Source organism: Pangasianodon hypophthalmus, chromosome 13 (genome assembly GCF_027358585.1).
Source record: "Pangasianodon hypophthalmus isolate fPanHyp1 chromosome 13, fPanHyp1.pri, whole genome shotgun sequence".
NCBI classification, from domain to species: Eukaryota; Metazoa; Chordata; class Actinopteri; order Siluriformes; family Pangasiidae; genus Pangasianodon; species Pangasianodon hypophthalmus.
In genome coordinates this window covers 16,622,722-16,640,656 of record NC_069722.1, presented here as the reverse complement: position 1 = coordinate 16,640,656, position 17,935 = coordinate 16,622,722, and the positions used below count along the sequence as shown (strand labels likewise).

At 38.4% G+C, this 17,935-nt stretch overlaps 1 protein-coding gene across 2 annotated transcripts in view; it reads left to right on the top strand.

Moving 5' to 3' along the window:
* The first annotated feature begins 13,554 nt into the window (after nucleotides 1-13,554).
* LOC113528039 (cytochrome P450 2K1) overlaps nucleotides 13,555-17,935 on the top strand; it is a 30,792-nt gene continuing 26,411 nt past the window's right edge. For both annotated transcript variants that reach the window (XR_008303243.1, XM_026916292.3), the window contains exon 1: nucleotides 13,555-13,866. Coding sequence is in view for 1 of the 2 variants with exons in the window: in XM_026916292.3 (XP_026772093.3) it covers nucleotides 13,657-13,866 (210 nt within the window). In the remaining variant the exon portion in view is untranslated. The remainder of the gene's footprint in view (nucleotides 13,867-17,935) is intronic.

Below are 17,935 nucleotides of genomic sequence, written 5' to 3'. Positions count from 1 at the left end.
ACACAACACCGTTGCTGTGGCTTAAAGACACAGGCACCTCAACATCTATCCACTACATGTGGACACAATCTTTATTTGACCAATTATTTTTTAATTTAGTGATCTGTTTTTTTTCTGCAAAGGAGAAGAGAAAAGGCTACACTAAGACATTAAGATTATTAGAAAAGTATGTTAAAGCACATTTCAACATGGCAATACTATACCATTTTTCAATAATCCAGCTGTTCAATTTACAGGAGGTTATACTACATGTCTTGTTCTAGGTTTCTTTTGTGCAGCATCCATACATAAAAAAATGCTCACATCTAGGAGATGTTAAAATTCTCAATAATTTTTTTTTTAAAATACTGATTAAGCTGTGAGGTGTACCTGCTATACCTACAGGTGGAGGCCCTAGTTTGGGAGGAAGTCTGTTACTGTATAACCCATGGATTAAGCAGGAAAAACAATATTGCTAGTAGAGAAATTTGAACATACAAGGCTTTGTGTAAACCACTGTGGCAATTTAATATAAAAGCAGTGACTGAGTTTAACCTCTCAGAGCACACAGTGATTGTATCATACTTATAATCTTTGGCCCCATCAGTTGGGGGAATCTGTATTATGTTCAAAGTTGCCTACAATCAATGTATTGAATACACTAAACTCACTTGTGCCCAAACAATAGTCAGCTCACGTGTAGTGATGCCAGACTATAGCACTCTTCTTGAACAAAGAGGAAAACCACAGCTTATTAATGTTTACACAACTATTTAAATATCATTTTATTTTAGTTGACTTGTATTCAACTTCTACAAAAGCCTCTGATATTCCCAAGCCACCTGGGTCAGAAGAGTCACTGACTTCCAGTCTGGAATGCTTGTTCGTGTCTGGTTGCGCCCCCATCAGTCATTTTATAGACACTATGCAGGCCACCTAAGATCCTGGGAGTGGAGCTCCGTGAACATGTGCGGCAATCATTCGAGTGTCGAACCCACCTAACCCTTAGAGACCTAATCTTAAAAAAAAAAAGACTGATCTTACCTAATGCACCTTTAAAAATCTATATGAGTTTTTCTGTGAAAAAGCAAACAATAAATATACAAAAGATGACAAAACAGACAAAAACACAGGAGCTACTGTAGCTGGCAGTTGTTCAGGGCAGCACTGATTTAGCCATGACTTGTGAGATATCCTTTCCATGCATTACAAAAAACATTAATTACCTTCCTAGCTAGATGTCTTAATCTTAATTTGGATATTAAAATTGCCACAAGTCATATTGAAATATATTATTAGGTAGCTTGGTTAGTGTGATGAGGACGAGGAGGGAAGGGCCAGGCTGTGAGGATGCACACCTGGCACTGAGTTGGCTAATCAGTGGAAGATAGGAGCGGCTGGAGACACCAAGGGGGGAAAGAGATGCACACGTGTTGTGTGTTTGTGTTTAGCATTTGCTTTGTCTGAGATTTACGTTTACGTTCACTTGGTTCACTCCTCCTTGTCCATCCTTGAAGACTGTTACAGTTAGCAAGTCACTCCTTTTTAAATGTACCACCAACAGAATGAGCAGAGTATAAAAGAGTGCAATTCACCACCATTCAGATGGGTAACTTACTGAAGGTATCAGTGCTAGATGAAAATCATGGAGAGCAGTGATTTTTTTCCTCAAAAATATGTTCTGTTGAGTGTAAATGTTGGCTGTTTTTTACCAGTATATTTTCAGTTGGTACATTAAATTAGCTACATATACTTACATTACTATGATTAACATGATGGATTAGCTAATGTCAGCTAGCTAGCAAATAGTAGCTCAATCATGGTTCAAAACTCTGAAATCTTTTCCTGACAACAGTAAAATTAATATACTTGTGCAAATTATACAACTACAATTTATCAATATATCTATTAAATATTAATTAATAACGCCATACTTACCACTTTTAGCTATGGTTTTGTCCCTGTTTTTGATCGTCTGTCGGTGAAAATGCATTAAATTTCCCGGGACATATGTTTTGGTTTTTGCTGAGCTTATTGGACCTGCTCGCTGATTAGACAGAGTTGCAGGAACTACGCGCAAATATTTGATGTCACAACAGACCTCTCTACAGGCATTGCTAGGTTGACATGATCTACTTTAACACTAGCTAGCTAACTTGCCAGTTTCTTTAATTTTCACAATTTGTGTTGAAACTAACTGGCTAATGAGTTGCAGACATTTTCACCGTGTGTGTCTGATTTGTCAAATTCAGGCACCAAGCTGTTTCCTTAAGTAGTAAAGTTAAGTACTTCGCCAGTACTTCGGCTCCGAGGGAGTTAAGTATAGATTATTTGATTTCTATGAAGACCCACAAAAATCATGCAAAGCAATTCATCAGCAGATTGTGTCTATAACTGAAAGAAATGGATTTTCTGTCAGTCAAATAAGCACATACAGTTCTGATAATGTATAATTTCCAGGAAATCCAATTTCCTGTCTCAATTCTTATGACACACATGAATATACTATATAAACCCATTGTTTATGCATAGAGGCTACTTCATAAATATAAGTGCAACTTTAATAGAGGCTACTTATTTATTTATTAGTGAGCGAGAAAAGGATAAATGAGGGAGTGATCAGACTCAGCTTTAAAAATCAAGGTGAGCAGCTTTTTCCTTTCTATAAAAAAATGATAAATTATTTAAATTTGCAGGCTTGCTTGGCATAATTCTCTATACAAACCAAGAAAACCAATCTGGAACAAATCTGTCAAGAAGAATGGGCAGAAATCATGCCCAAAGAGTGTGCAAAGCTGGTAGGAGCTTAATTTATCAGTATATCGATCAACCGAAATGCATCGTACAGATTTTTTGTGAGTCTGAGGTGGCAACACTACTTTGGGCTAGTGTTGCTTGATGATTCATTTTAAGTTTTTTGACTTGCCATATTCTGTCACCATGCAAGCTCCCGGCATTAAGAAAGGGAGTGTCCACTCTCTTTCTTAGTGGCCGTTAATAAGTTAACTACACTATGCTAGTCTCATGCCAATGTTTGAGTTCTGCCATTTTTTGTTTATATCCAGCCCTGTTTTATTTTTAGTGTGATGTTATTGTATTGTTTTTGAATAAAGATGCCTCGGCCTGAGTCTGAAATGTCAAAGTCACAGAGATCGCATTTTTCTTCATTCTGATGATTGATGTGAAAATTACCTGAAGCTCTTGACCTGTATCTGCATGACTTTTTGCATTGCGCTGCTGCCACACGATTGGCTGATTAGATAACTGCATGAATGTCCAGTTGTACAGGTGTTCCTAATAAAGTGGACAGTGAGTGTATATACTAATAAAAAGTTGGAAAGTCTGTATAGCCCCTAGTGGAAGGAGAGAGAACCACACCAAACAATGTAGTATAGATACTAAATTAAGTTTTGTAAATTAGGTTTTGTCTATCTCAATGTTTCCACTTTTTGCACACTACAGCATCTGCACAAGCCCTTGCTTTTCAAGTCTTTCTTACACCAGCATTTAGATTGGTGATTGTTCCATGTGCACTTCTCAGCATGTATAAAAGACATCCAATGATCGTTTGTAATTATACAAAGGTATGTCACACATAGTACAGAATGTATGTCTCTTGATGTAAGTTCATTCATTCATTTATCTAGATTCTGGTCAGGCCTCAAATCCAGCGCTTATACCTGGAATTCTGAGTGTAAGGCAGAAAAATTCAACCTGGATGGCAATCCATCAAGTTGCGAGGTGTGGCCTCCACGGATCAGACTTGTTTGTCCTGCTCGACTGGATTGAGATCTGGGGAATTTGGAGGCCAAGTCAACACCTTGAACTCTTTGTCATCTTCCTCAAACCACTCCTGAACAATTTTTGTTGAACGCCAGGACCCAAGGTTTCCCAGCAGAACATTGCCCAGAGCATGACACTGCCTCCACTGGCTTGCCTTCTTCCCATAATGCCTCCTGGTGCCATCTCTTCCCCAGGTAAATGACGCATATGCACCCGGCCATCCACATGATGTAAAAGAAAATGTGAAGTCGTCTAGCCATCACAATTTGGCCCTTGTCAAAGTTGCTCAGAATCTTATGCTTGCCCATTTTACCTGTTCCCAACACAGCAACTTCAAGGATTGACTGTACAAAAGTCAAAGTCAAAGTCAAAGTCAACTTTATTGTCAATTCTGCCACATGTTCAGCACATATAGAGAATTGAAATTATGTTACTCTCAGACCCTAGGTGCATACAGATAACACACACAAAAAAGGATGTAAAAATACAAATGGAAATGCAAATGGAAACATATAAATAGAGTATAAATGTAGATCTACAAGGCACAACAGATAGAATGCAAACAGTGCAGATGTAAAGTGAGTAGTGCAAAGAGCTTATTAGACTGTTAAAGTGACAAAGTAAACTGTCAGAAGAGGTAATTTACAGTCCAATGTAAATTAGTCTTCTCCCTGATGGCAGCAGACTGAAGAAGCTGTGTGTCGGGTGGGTGGGATCACGCACAATGCGAAGGGTTTTTCGGGTGAGATGGGTGCTGTAGATGTCTTGGAGGGAGGGGAGAGAGAGACACCAACAATCTTCTCAGCTGCTCTCACTATGCGTTGGAGGGTCTTTCGGCAGGATGCGTTGCAGGCGCCATACCACACAGTGATGCAGCTCGTCAGTAGAGGTTTTCTGTGATGTGCACACCCAGGAACTTAGTGCTGCTCACTCTTTCCACAGTCGCACCATTGATAGTCAGAGGAGCATGCTGAGTGTGCGCTCTCCTGAAGTCGACAGCAATCTCCTTTGTCTTCTCCACATTCAGAGAGAGATTGTTGTCTTTACACCACCCGGCCAGGCGGCTCACCTCGCTCCTGTAGTCTGTGTGACGGAGCTGTGTGACGGTGTGGAGTCATGGGTCAGCAGAGTGAAGAGAAGGGGGCTCAGCACACATCCTTGAGGGGCCCCTGTGTTCAATGTGATGGTGCTGGATGTGTTGCCGCCGACCCGTACTGCTTGAGGTCTCCCAGTCAGGAAGTCCAACAGCCAGTTGCACAGCGAGGTGCTGAGTCCCAGCTGGACCAATTTGTGAATGAGCTGTTGAGGGATGATTGTGTTGAATGCTGAACTGAAATCTATGAACAGCATTCTAACGTATGAGTCTTTATTGTCCAGATGTGTGAAGGCGAAGTGGACAGCAGTGGCGATGGCGTCATCGGTTGAGTGGTTGGACCGATATGCAAACTGAAAGGGGTCAAGGGGGGAGGAGGAAAGACTTGATGTGGTGCATGACTAGTCATTCAAAGCACTTCATTAGGATAGGAGTAAGTGCAACCGGACGGTAGTCATTGAAGCAGGAGGGTGACGACTTCTTCGGGACTGGAATGATGGTGGTGGCTTTGAAGCATGTGGGAACAACAGCCTGACTAAGTGAGATGTTAAATATGTCTGTGAAGACATCAGTGAGTTCTACTGCACAGTCTTTCAGTACACAACCAGGTATGTTGTCAGGACCCGGAGCTCTGCGTGCGTTGATCCTGCTGAGGGATCTCCTCATGATGTGCGTGGACAATGTCATCACCTGGTCGCCAGGAGGAGGTGGAGTCTTCTGTGCAGTGGTGCTGTTTTGTGCCTCAAAGCGAGCGAAGAAGGTGTTCAGCTCGTTCAGCAGGGAGATGGTGCTGTCACAGGTCTGTGGTGGGGGCTTGTAGTCCGTAATGGTCTGTATCCCTCGCCACAGGCTCCGAGTGTCTCTGCTGTCGCTAAAACAATGAACTATCCTCCTGGAGTACTGTCTCTTAGCCTCTCTGATGCCTCGGGACAGGTTGGCCCTAGCTGTCCTCAGTCCCACCTCATCTCCAGATCTGAAGGCAGTGTTACGAGCCTTCAGGAGTCTGTAGACCTTGCCTGTCAGCCACGGCTTCTGATTCGCCCGAACAGTGATGGTCTTGGTGACTGTTACATCTTCAATACACTTGATGAGGTAGGCAGTGACAGTCTCTGTGTACTCCTGGAGGTCAGTGGTGTTGTTGTATGTGGCAGCTTGCTTAAACATATTCCAGTCTGTGGTGCTGAAACAGTCCTGAAGAGCCTCTGAAGACCCCTCTGGCCACACCAGTATTTGTTTGCGAACAGGTTAGGCGACTTTAGCAAGTGGTCTGTATGCAGGCATTAGCATGACAGTGATGTGGTCTGAGGCACCAAGGTGGGGGAGGGGAAGAGCCTTGTAAGCTCCACTCTGGGTGGTGTAAACAAAGTCCAGTACGTTGTTTCCCCTAGTTGGAAAGTCTATGTGTTGATATATTTTAGGAAACACACTCTTTAGGTCTGCATGGTTGAAATCCCCAGCCAAGATGAGAAATGCATCAGGGTGGGCTGTCTGCTGCTCATTCAGTGCCTCACTCCTGTTGTTGTTACTGGATCTGGGAGGGATGTATACAGCAACGAGCAGTATGGCTGTATATTCCCTCGGTAGATAGAACGGACGGCACCTAATAATCATGAACTCTGCCAGGGGTGAACAGTGTCTGCAGACCACAACAGCGTCACGGCACCAAGCATCATTGATGTAAGCACAAAGCCTGCCGCCGCAGGACTTACCTCCCTCGACGAGAACTCTGTCTGCACGATAGCATGTTAGCCGGTCGAGCTGAATGGCGGAGTCCGGGACGCTGTTGCTGAGCCGTGTTTCCGTGAATACAAAAACACAACAGTCACTTACAATCCTCTGAGTGGAGCGCAGTAAACGGATGTAGTCCAGTTTATTTTCCAAAGAGCGTACGTTGGCCAGTATGATGGTGGGGATCGCTGGCTTGTGTGGGTTAGCCGCTAGCCTAGCCCGGATACCTCCACGCTTACCCCTCTTCTGCTTCCTCTCGCGCCGCTTGTGGCGCATCCACTGTGGGCGAGATACAGGAGTGGGGGTCGGTGATGGAATAGACCTCCGGAGCAGACCGAGGTCACGCAGCTCTTCGGCGTGCGCAGAGTTTAACTCTAAAAATGTGGTTCTACCGATGTCGAGCAGAAACTCACGACTGTATACACGCTTAAAGACCGATAGATGTGACGAATACTTACAATAACACTGCGACTTACAAGATAAAAAACACGAAAACACTGTTCTGTCGGGAGAGAGAGAAGCCGCAGCGTGTGCACGCGCTGCCATGTATATACATGCGCTGCCATGTATATACACTTCACTTGCTGCCTAAAATATCTCACCCCTTGACAGGAGCCATTGTAACAAGATAATCAGTGTTATTCACTTCACCTGTCAGTGGTTTTAATATTATGGCTGATTGGTGTGTACTATTTGGGCCTCCATGACTGGGATACAGACCCAGTGTGTAACCATGTCTGCTACAGAGCAGGCCCAAGATAAGTTTGCATGTCAGTTTTTTTATTTAGTCTTGAGTCTGTGGCATGGTAGACAAAAAAAGAGTACCATGCCACTACTACCATGCCACTACTCAGACAGTAACCCAAGCTCAGGATCAAAATATGTTTACATACAAAGTAACTTCGGTCCGTTGTGGCGCAGTGGCACAGTGGCCCCAAACTGGAGCTGGGAGTTGGCAATATAACCCGCCACTACTGACCGAAGTTGTTTTGTATGTAAACACTTTTTAAGTACATTGATAGGGAATATGTTGCGATATATTGATGACATTCCCAAATCTACACAAAATGTATTGAAATACTCAATTAAATTTTATTTGTATAATGCTTTTAACAATGGACATTTTCACAGAGCAGCTTTACAAATATCCAGATATAGATATTCATTCAGATTTATCCCTGACAGGACCGGAGTGGGACAGTTTTTCAGCCCAGGAATGTCATCTGAGTGCCCCATACACTCACTTGGGATGTCCACAATGAAAAATGCACAATTTAAACTCTTTTGACTATATACTTTCAAAGATATTGCACAGTTGGCACAAATTAAAATTAAATAAATATATGCAAAAAAGAATAGGCCTAAAATAAATATAAAAGGTTATAACTAATTTCAAATGAACACGTTGTCAAAATTATATTTTTGACTAAGACAATTATGACTTTAATTTTCATACTTAAACAGGCACTCTTACATTATTTCCACCCTATTTCCTTTCAAACTGAACTGTTCTGACATTTACTACTCTACTGATAAACATACACAATAGCCCACTAGTAATGGTTTTTGATACTCCTGCGAGCCGTTTAAGGTTTTTTTTTTTTAAAGGACTAGACTTTCAGAAAGCAGTTTCAGAGCACTAGTCTTTATCTGATGAAGAGTCATCTGGAGTCTTTGTTTTTGTACTTGCCTTCTTTTTCTTTGGCATTACAGATATAGTAACCCCCCACCAGGTTTTTGTGGAACAGATATTTTTTGGTTATACCTGCTTTTCAGCTTCAAGTGCCTCCTTCACTGGTGTGTCAGTGAGAATAGCAGTCTTTCTTTTTTTTTTGGCTGACCAGCTAGTTTTCTTGAATGAGCTATTGGGTATGGCCAAATGTCCTCTGGAGTTGCTTGGTGGATATAGCTGACATTGCTGGGCAAGGGTGAGGTGGTGATAATAGGCAGGGTTAGGTTGGTGCGGGGGTCTGGTAGGGCTGGGTTGGTGCTGGGTCCTGAAAGTGGTGACCTGTGACATCGTGATCGTGAACATTCTGCCTTCAAGAACACACCCCTGTTGAATTGGAGGTTGAATTGGGTCATTCACTCCCAGAAAACTAAAGCTTTGGGGGCCCCCCAGTCCCAAACAAAGTAAAGAAAAGCTATGCATGGCAAAACAGTCCAAAAAATAATTTTCAATTAGGTCACTGAAATAAATGTACTATTATCACAAAAGTGTATGGCAAAACAACGTAAAAATAATTAGTAATCATTTTAAAACATTTAGCGATAATTCCTGCTCCTATATCCACATGCCTATGGTGTGTAAACAGTATTGTTATTTGAGTGCGTGAGGGTGCCCAATCTGGGCGTGCAGAGCAGTATTATTGAGTGTGCTTATTAACAGATAGCTCAAGGTATTGTAAATTGAGCGACACCCAAAGCTATTGGAGCATGCAGAGAATTTTATGTGCGCAGCTATATATATCCATTCTGCGTGTGCTCAGTAATGTCACATGCTCGCGCTTTGATGTCATTTGCTCACAAGACTACCTAGCAAAGCCAAGTTGAATTTAGAGACTTTGGGGCCAGAAATAAAACACATGCACACCACATGATGTGACACAAAGGGCAGTGAGGCAGATGAAGTTAGCAAATTCTTGCCAATTTGCTAATTGGCAATTTGCCAAAATCTTGGCAAATTATTGTCATTTATTTATTTATTTTTTTATTACAATTACACGATTTATTTTTTCTTTCTTCTTTACTTCAAAATGTAAAAAAACTGTGCGCACCTCAGCTCACAGAAGAGGAGACTGAAGGGAGAAACCCCCAAAACTAACAACAACTGAAAGAAGCTGTGATACAAGCCTGGAAAAGCATCACAAAAGAAGAATGCAACAGTTTGGTGATGTCAGTGGGTCACCAGCTTAATGGAGTTATTGTAAACAAGGGATATGCAACCAAATAGTAAGCATTAATTACTTTAATTTTTTTACTATCTGTTCCCATACTTTTGCTCACCTAAAATTTGGATGTTCTAAGTTGTTTAACATGTCTATGTAAATATCAGGAAATGAAAGATGAAATTTTGATCTATTGTCTCATATTCATCTTCACTCCATCTTATCCATGTGGCTAGTGAGAAAAGCTTAAAATAAAGAATAATTTTAACATAAAAAATTAAATTTGTTACATGTACATATATTAGTGAGTTGACAACTTATTTTACAAAGTTTGTCAAACTGAAAAGAAAGAAATCTGTCTCAGCTTATTAATATATGGATTTTGAACAAAGTCTTGCTTTCACCTAACAACAAAAAAGTATTGAGTTAGGGAAACTTGAAAATCTAGTGAGCAAACTTAAAAAGCAGAGAACAGGGCTGGCCCTTGTCTGAACATGTCAGAGCCAGACCACGCCTATAGGAGGAGAAACAACAAACGAACAACGAAGGAACAAGCACGAGTGCACACATTAAAGGTACATGCTGAGGAGCCTAACTATTTTTGATTTGTTTTACTAGCAACAGCTATCAAACTATATCGGCACAAAAAAATCGTTGTCACAGGACACTAAATTTTAAAGTAACGTTACAGCTTGCCCCTTGCTAATTCGACCGTTTGAAAGTTGACTTCAGCTGGCTAGCTCGCGTCTTCTAAGTTAGGTACAGAATGCCCTTTGCTAATTTTTTAAGTTAGTGAAGTTGACCGCTAGCTATCGTGTGTCTTCAGTTTTCTTATGTTTTGTTTTACAGTGCCAGCCGAATGACCGTAATCGGCACTGAATGTTTGTAGCATTAGTTCAAACACTGCAAACACAAACACTGAGTTTGATTCTGTTGTAGAAGCACCATTTTGTTGTGTTGTACTTTGAAGATTAACCGTGTTGTAGAAGCACCATTTTGTTCATTCTTACGTCAGTGCTTGAACGATCTTGTAATGTGTTTGTACGTAAGAACATTTTTTTTATTTAACAATGTTTATCTAGTGTCTAAATGTGTCTAAACATATCCAACTATCACAGTTAGACTAATTTCATTGAATCTACAAATAGTTTGCCTTTGTATTTCCACCAGAGCGTGATTCAATAAAAAATTATCCTAAAATTGAAACAACTGTGTTTTTTTTTTATTCTGACAGAATTGAAATTACTATTACTCAAAAAATTAAGGTAACAATTTGCATGGACATTTCTGAGTACATGCAGAATTCAGAAAATACTTGATCAGTGAGGTTACTTTTTGGTGCCTCAAACTGATAAAAGAGCTTTGTTATTCAGGTGTTGACCTCACTGGCTAACTTGGACTTCAGATGATAGGCCTGGGGCCACTTTGTGAAGTAATCAATGAGGACACAGATATATTAATATCCTTCCTCTGTCATTGTGTGCTTCCTAATGAGATCCATTCCAAGGATTTATAATTTATAATTCCTATATATATATATATATTAAACTTAATTAGATTAACTAATTACTAAAATTAAAGCACAGTAGTCAAACTCTGCTTGAGAGCCATAGTCCTGCAAGCTTCAATCCTATTTAAACACCTGAACCAGCTAATCAGTCAAGTCTTCAGGAATGGACTGTTTTCACACTTCCATTTTTGCAATGTGAAAGTAAACTATAGCAGGGTAAACTCTATAGAATTGTATAGGAGACCATAGCAAATATAATTTTTATGTTCCCATTTTCTGCAAAAGAAGAAAATCCACTATTGCATTATCACATCTTTCTTAAGGAGGAAAACAATGTAGAGAGATGGATTAGGGCAGTCAGAAGAGAGAAAGATGTCAAATTTACAGTCACACCTTCAGCAGCTATATTAGAAACCCCATTGCAGCAGTGTTAACTACTTTTTAAAAATAAATGTGTTTTAAATGTATATTAAATATTTAAAAAAATGAAAATATAAAAAATGTTGCTAGATTTTCAAAGTTAAACAAGACGGAAATGCATCATCACAGTTTGTGAAAATGGTCCATTATAGAGGCAGGTGTATTGGAACAGGGTTGTAAACTATCCAGAACTCTAGACCTCCAGAAGAAGAGTTTGACACCCCTGAATTAAAGGATAAAACTGAGGACTTCTTGAGGATACTACAATGGAATGGGATGACATTCAATGCATCTGAGAGAGTTTGACATTTATAGTTTTTAATATATAAATTAAATAAATTAATATTTAAAAATTTAATACAATCTTGATATACAGTCATAACAGGCTATTCTCGATACCTGTTTTCCACAGCTTACCTGAGGTCACAACACTGCAGTGTGATTCAAATGCACTACAATGAAATTATTTGGCAACTTCATTGGAGCGAGTTCACGTGTGATTTATGTATTATTAAAGGACAGAATTTATAAACATTATACTCAGGTATGTTTAAGAGATTTTGACTTTTAATTGAGTAACATTTCGACACAGAAGTACCTCTTGTACAATTTCTGCGTTCTTTTAAACATATATGTAAAACGCTATTAGCATCTCACCTTTAAGGACATAACTGGAGGCTCTTCTTTGAATTATAAACCTCTGAGACTTTTTTGCAGAATGAGGATACTCATTTCTGGAGATAAAGTCAAAAATTTCTTTATAGCTGTCAGGGCCTATTCTCTTTCATTAATATTCGTTTCTTCACTCTTTAAAATTCACGCACTTGTAAATGAACATACCGCAATACTGGAGCTGAAAATGACACCTGCTAAAACACAGACCTACGCTAGTGAGCGATGCATGCACAGGATGTTGCATATAATTATCTCAAAGTCTTGCTCAGCCAATGGCGTGATTTTGGGGCGGGACTACCTGTAATATGCTGAGATTTTAGTGGTGTGTTTAGAAACTATATAGTATACGTTACATATGTAATTATAAAAGCAATTATATAAATGAATATATAAATAAATACATTTTATATATGTAATTATGTAAGAAATTTATTTATTTATTTATTTGTTTGTTTGTTTGTTTGTTTGTTTGAACGGTGAACAGTAAAGTCAGTTTGGTGAGAGTAACAGATTTCGGTAACTATTTATTATGAACTGTCAGATTTGGTGACCCAGCTGTATCTCTGTGACTGTTTACATCAGATTAACATGCTTTCTAGGGTATATAAAATATGTTTTTAGACAAAACCAGAGTGGATCATTATATTAATTATCAAATTATATTTATTTATATATATTATTGTTATTACTTCTATTATTATTATTATTATTATTATTATTATTATTATTATTATTATTACATATCATATTTACTTTATATATAAACTAATATTTAAAATAAAAATAATGTTACTAAGATCAACAATAATAACCGTTAATTATTATATTATTGTAATAATTATATATTAATTATTATTATCATTGATTATTTTAATAATATATTTCATACATAAATAAGAACCATGGTAAAATCAAAAAAATAATTAAAATCATCAGTCCAGTAAACACACAGGAGCATCTGGGTGGACTACATATCGTTTAATTAACAATCATAATCATAAACCACAATAATAACAGATAATATAAAAGTTACAGTCTTGATGACAAAGCAGATAACTGCACGGAGAGCTTGTATATAAGCGTGTTTCTCCTCCTGGACAGCGACCTCTAGTCACCGATTTCGGCTCATGCTCTACCGACTGAGCTAGCCAGGCACCAAGTGAGGCTATTTCAAATAAGTCGTACTTACAAGCTCGCTACTTTCCTCCACGTAGTAAAAGTCTTCTTCACCCATGTAATCCAAGCTTTCAAATGGGAGAATTTCTGTTACATAATTTACAAATAAATAACACGTTCAATAAAAATAAAATGAGATCCCCAAATAAATAATCGGTTATTCACAAAAATAAAATTAGATGCACAAATAAATAAAAAAAAATTAAAAAATAAATAAATAAAATGAGATTTCATTTTTGAGTTTCTGAAACACGTTCTCCTGTAGCACAGATCCACCCAGTTCACTGACCACTCCCAACCAGCTGCACTTAAGCTACCAGTCTTGCAACCTGAGCAGTTTGTTTTTCACTCCGCTGCTTTCTGTGTTAAGCGAAACACATTTGACTCAGGTTACCCCTTTAACAATGGCTTTTTGGGAAGAGCTTCTCCTGCAACCTACAAGTACAGGCATATTGCTTGGTCTTGTGATGATGTTTCTGCTGATTGTTTATCTCCGTTCTTCTGATGCCAGCTCTCAGGAAGAAAACAAGGAGCCTCCGGGTCCTAAACCACTGCCTATCCTGGGAAACATGCTGCAGCTGAACCTCAAAAGACCCTACCTGACTCTATGTGAAGTGAGTGTCTTGATTGTTGTTGTAGTCAATTTGTATACTTGTACTAGATAATTATTGTTTCATTTTAAACAAATTGTTTGTGGCAGACATTGAATTCTGATTCTGTGTGGTCTAAGAATCAGAGGCATACTGCTTAGGGCATACATCACACAAAGACATTACATATGTAATTTGTAATATGCAAAACATTCTGCAGAAACATTCATGTCATCTGACAAAAGCTACAGATATCTAAGTAAACATTACTTAGATATTTGCATACTTGTCAGTGTGCACAACAGTAATACTCGAGTAAAGCACTCTTCTCTTCTCTTGCCTACATTGATCACACTTATTCAAGTAAGGACAAAATGCCAAATATAAAAGACAGGGTGCATAGTCATACAGGGGTGGAAATAACATGTAACAATATTACTATTAAGGATATAATAAAATGTAAGACTACCTTTTGCCTTCATAACAGCTTTAATCCTTCTTGGAATACTGTCGTGCAAGTCCTGAATGGGGTGGCGGGGTATTTGGATCATTCTTCAATACGAAAAACTTCCAGTTCTTCAAAGGAAGACAGAGGTGGTTATCTACCTCACAGTGTGCAGTGTGCCTGTCACGATAACTACTTTTGTTGGACGATATTTTGTCCCAGAAATAATTTCTATAAACAGTAGTATTGTCGTTTTAAGACCATTTATGTCACCGATATAATGATAATATAATAGCATAGTTAGAAAATATCCTTCAAATTTAGTCAGTATGTCATCATATTTATTAATTTTATCAATGTTAAAATGGCATTGAAAATTAGTCAACGGCACTTTAGTTGAGGAGAATGCAAAAATTAAACCAAATATTCACACATTTTATATATTAACTTAAACATGTATCCAAAAAAAGTGAAAACTGCCCTTGTTGTGAAAGCCTGATCTCCTGAAATAATATTACAATGAGTACACTATTGTAATGCAGTATTGTGAATTCTTTATGCTGTAGTTACTCATTGTCCGTGTTTTAGTGCGTTGTGTATATGTCTGATTAATCTCATATGTGTATAAGATGTGTTTGGGTGAGTTAATTAACCCGCTAGTAAAGCACTTCAGGTTACTGGTGTTCATTCACTGTTCAGCTTCAGCTCACGCAGCTTAAACGGGTCAGTCCCCGACATTATTGACTAGGACTGGATTATTTGAAACACTAGAACTATTCTTTCTAGATTTTCTTCTTCAGAAACATTGTTAGTGCATTGTTAATATCTTGCTTTTCATATTTTCAACAGAATGTTAATTAAAATCAGTGCTAGTGCTACACATCTGGAATTCTAATGCACACAGTTTTTACATTCGAATGTGCATTTTTATCTTAAATTTGACGAATATTCGAAGTTGGAATGTTAACCTGACAGCCCTGGAGATGTCGTGGCAAAAACTCTTCGATTCAAAATAAGAAAAAAGACTTCCAAAGACAAGGGGTTCTGGATGCCAAAAATCATAGACTTTATACTATAGACTTTATTGAATCAAACAACAAAGCCGAGATGTCTGCAGAGCATCTGATTTACATAGTCGTGGCTCATGCTTTTATACAATTCTAAAACAATGATCTCATTAGATGGAGTTCTCTCCTTTTTTCTTTTAATCACACACCTACCTCTCGCCACAATTATTTCACTGTCCCTTTATCTTAGTTTCAACCGTGGCGAGAAGTCAGTCAGTTTATTTTTTAAAAAACATTAGCCTTCATCACAACTTCAACTATGCACTTCAGTAGTCTGGTAGAGAGAAACACTTCCCATCTAGACTGGAAACGATACAGTTTATGAGTGAAAACTGTGTGCTTATTGTTTTTCCCAAAGTCACACCAGTTTGTTTTCTTGATTCACATACACAGAAATATCCTTGTAAAATCATATGCATAAAGTTACTTTCCAAATGTACTAAATCTCTTATATTTAATTATACTTGCCTATTATTTTTAATTAAGAGTTATCAGAAAAGATACAGTGTAGTGTATGAGTAAAATATAGTAAAAGTAAAAGAGTAAAAGTTAAATACTCGCTTGAATACATGAGGTGATTTAAGGTCATGGTTTAACACAGGATCAACAGTACTGTTGCATAGATATTGATAAAGATACCAGAAAAATTCTTCCATAATTAGAGGACAGAAGCGGCACGAAATGGCTAAAATGTTGGGGTGTCAGGAATCTCCCCTACGCACTGAGGGCTGCATGCAGTTCAGTGTTTTGCTGCCTGACTTTGCCGAGCCTTTTGTTTCATGGTGGTGTTTTCCAGCTCTCACAATATTTGTCATCAACTGCTGTTGTTTTCCTTGGCCCACATGTTCGATATCAGGTTGTTAGTACACCAGTGGTTTCTTTCTTTTTCAGGACATTTCAAATTGTTGTACTGGCCATACCCAATGCTTGTGCAATGACTCAGATTTTCCCTACCAACATGAAGAAACTTTTGGGGACCCTGGGGTGCCATCCAAATATAGTAGTCTCTAGTTTCATGCCGAGCCATCAAGCTATTGTCAAGATATGGCCTCGCTCCATCAAATTTGTTTGCGTGTGACACGCAAACGTTTTTGAATATCAAAAAATCTTCTGGTAACTTTTGTTGAAAGTGTTTGAAGATCATCTGAGCCAAATTTGGTGAAGTTTGAACAAAAAATGGTGTCATGGGGTCCATTGAAATTAGCATTAGCCAAGAATTAATGGGGAAAAGGAATTTTGTTCCTATGTCACATGATTCAGAACTTATAACCAAAATTGTACCTTGAACTTGGACCCAGTGGTGGTGCTAGAGGAATTGAGGGGTAGAGCCCAAAATTGGTGAAATGATAACTGGAGCTATGCTCAGTCAGTGTGCCAAATTTTACCATAAGGTGCTAGGGGCTGCCATACATTTCCAGCATAGAATAATAATAATGAATAACAAGCAGCTACTAAAAGGGTCAAGCATGACACAGTGCCACCTTTTGGTGAAATTATAGCAATAACTAATAGTAATTGTTGGGCTTAGCCAGATTTATTTGTGGTCTTTGACTCACATCTAGTGGTCAATTCTTGTAACATCTTGTTATGTTCTGCTTATATTGCACTAACCGTTTAAGATATGGGTGCAAATGTGCATGTGTAAGAAAGAGTGCGCGAGGCATGAGTCACTGAGGTGTTGAGAAGAGTTCAGTAAAGTTGATTCTGTTTTTACAAATGTTTCTTTATTGACTTGCACGAACACATCTATGTGAATATCATTTCACCTTTATGAAAAATGTTAATTTCTTCAGACAACTGACAAAGTACTAATGTGTATGATACACCATTAGACTTGTGTTGAGTGCATGCTGTTTATCAAAATATGTAATGACCGACTATTGGGGGGCAAAATTGGTGAAATTACTATTGGCACTATGCCCAATCAGTGTGTCTAATTTCACAACTTTTTGCCATACTGTTCTAGGGGCTGCCATAAGCTTATAGCATAGAATAATAATAATAATAAGAAGAAGAAGAACATGAACAAAAACAATAGGGTTTTAGCACCTTCAGTACTTGACCCCTAATAATAATAATAATAATAATAATAATAACCTCTAATAATAATCTGTAAGTTGCTCTGGATAAGGACGTTTTGTTATCTAAAAAAGAAAAGCTTAAAATCATCATCTATATGATGAAGTTTTCTGTTACTAGACGTTTATTTAACATTTATGGATGCCTTGTCAGAGCTTTGTAAAAATCAGTTTGTAAGAGTTTCCAAACATTGAAGTTAGAGGAGCTTTAGGTAAGATTTTTTTTCACGATTAGTCTCTGACTAGTGTTTCTGACTCAGTCTCTGGGTGGGTTCAACATTTGAAAAAAAATTTTTTCACTCCTTGAGTCTGCCCAAATTCTTGCCCCTGTTCATGACCTACATTGGCTGGTAAAGTTCAGCTAGAGTTACCAAGTTCAGCTGTCATAAGGATTAGGAACTGTGGAGCTCTCTCTCTAGCAGCTTTAAAATAATTATGCTTTACATTTTACCCAGCACACAGTGCTTATACAGAATTAGTTGATAAAGCCAGTATGTATTCCT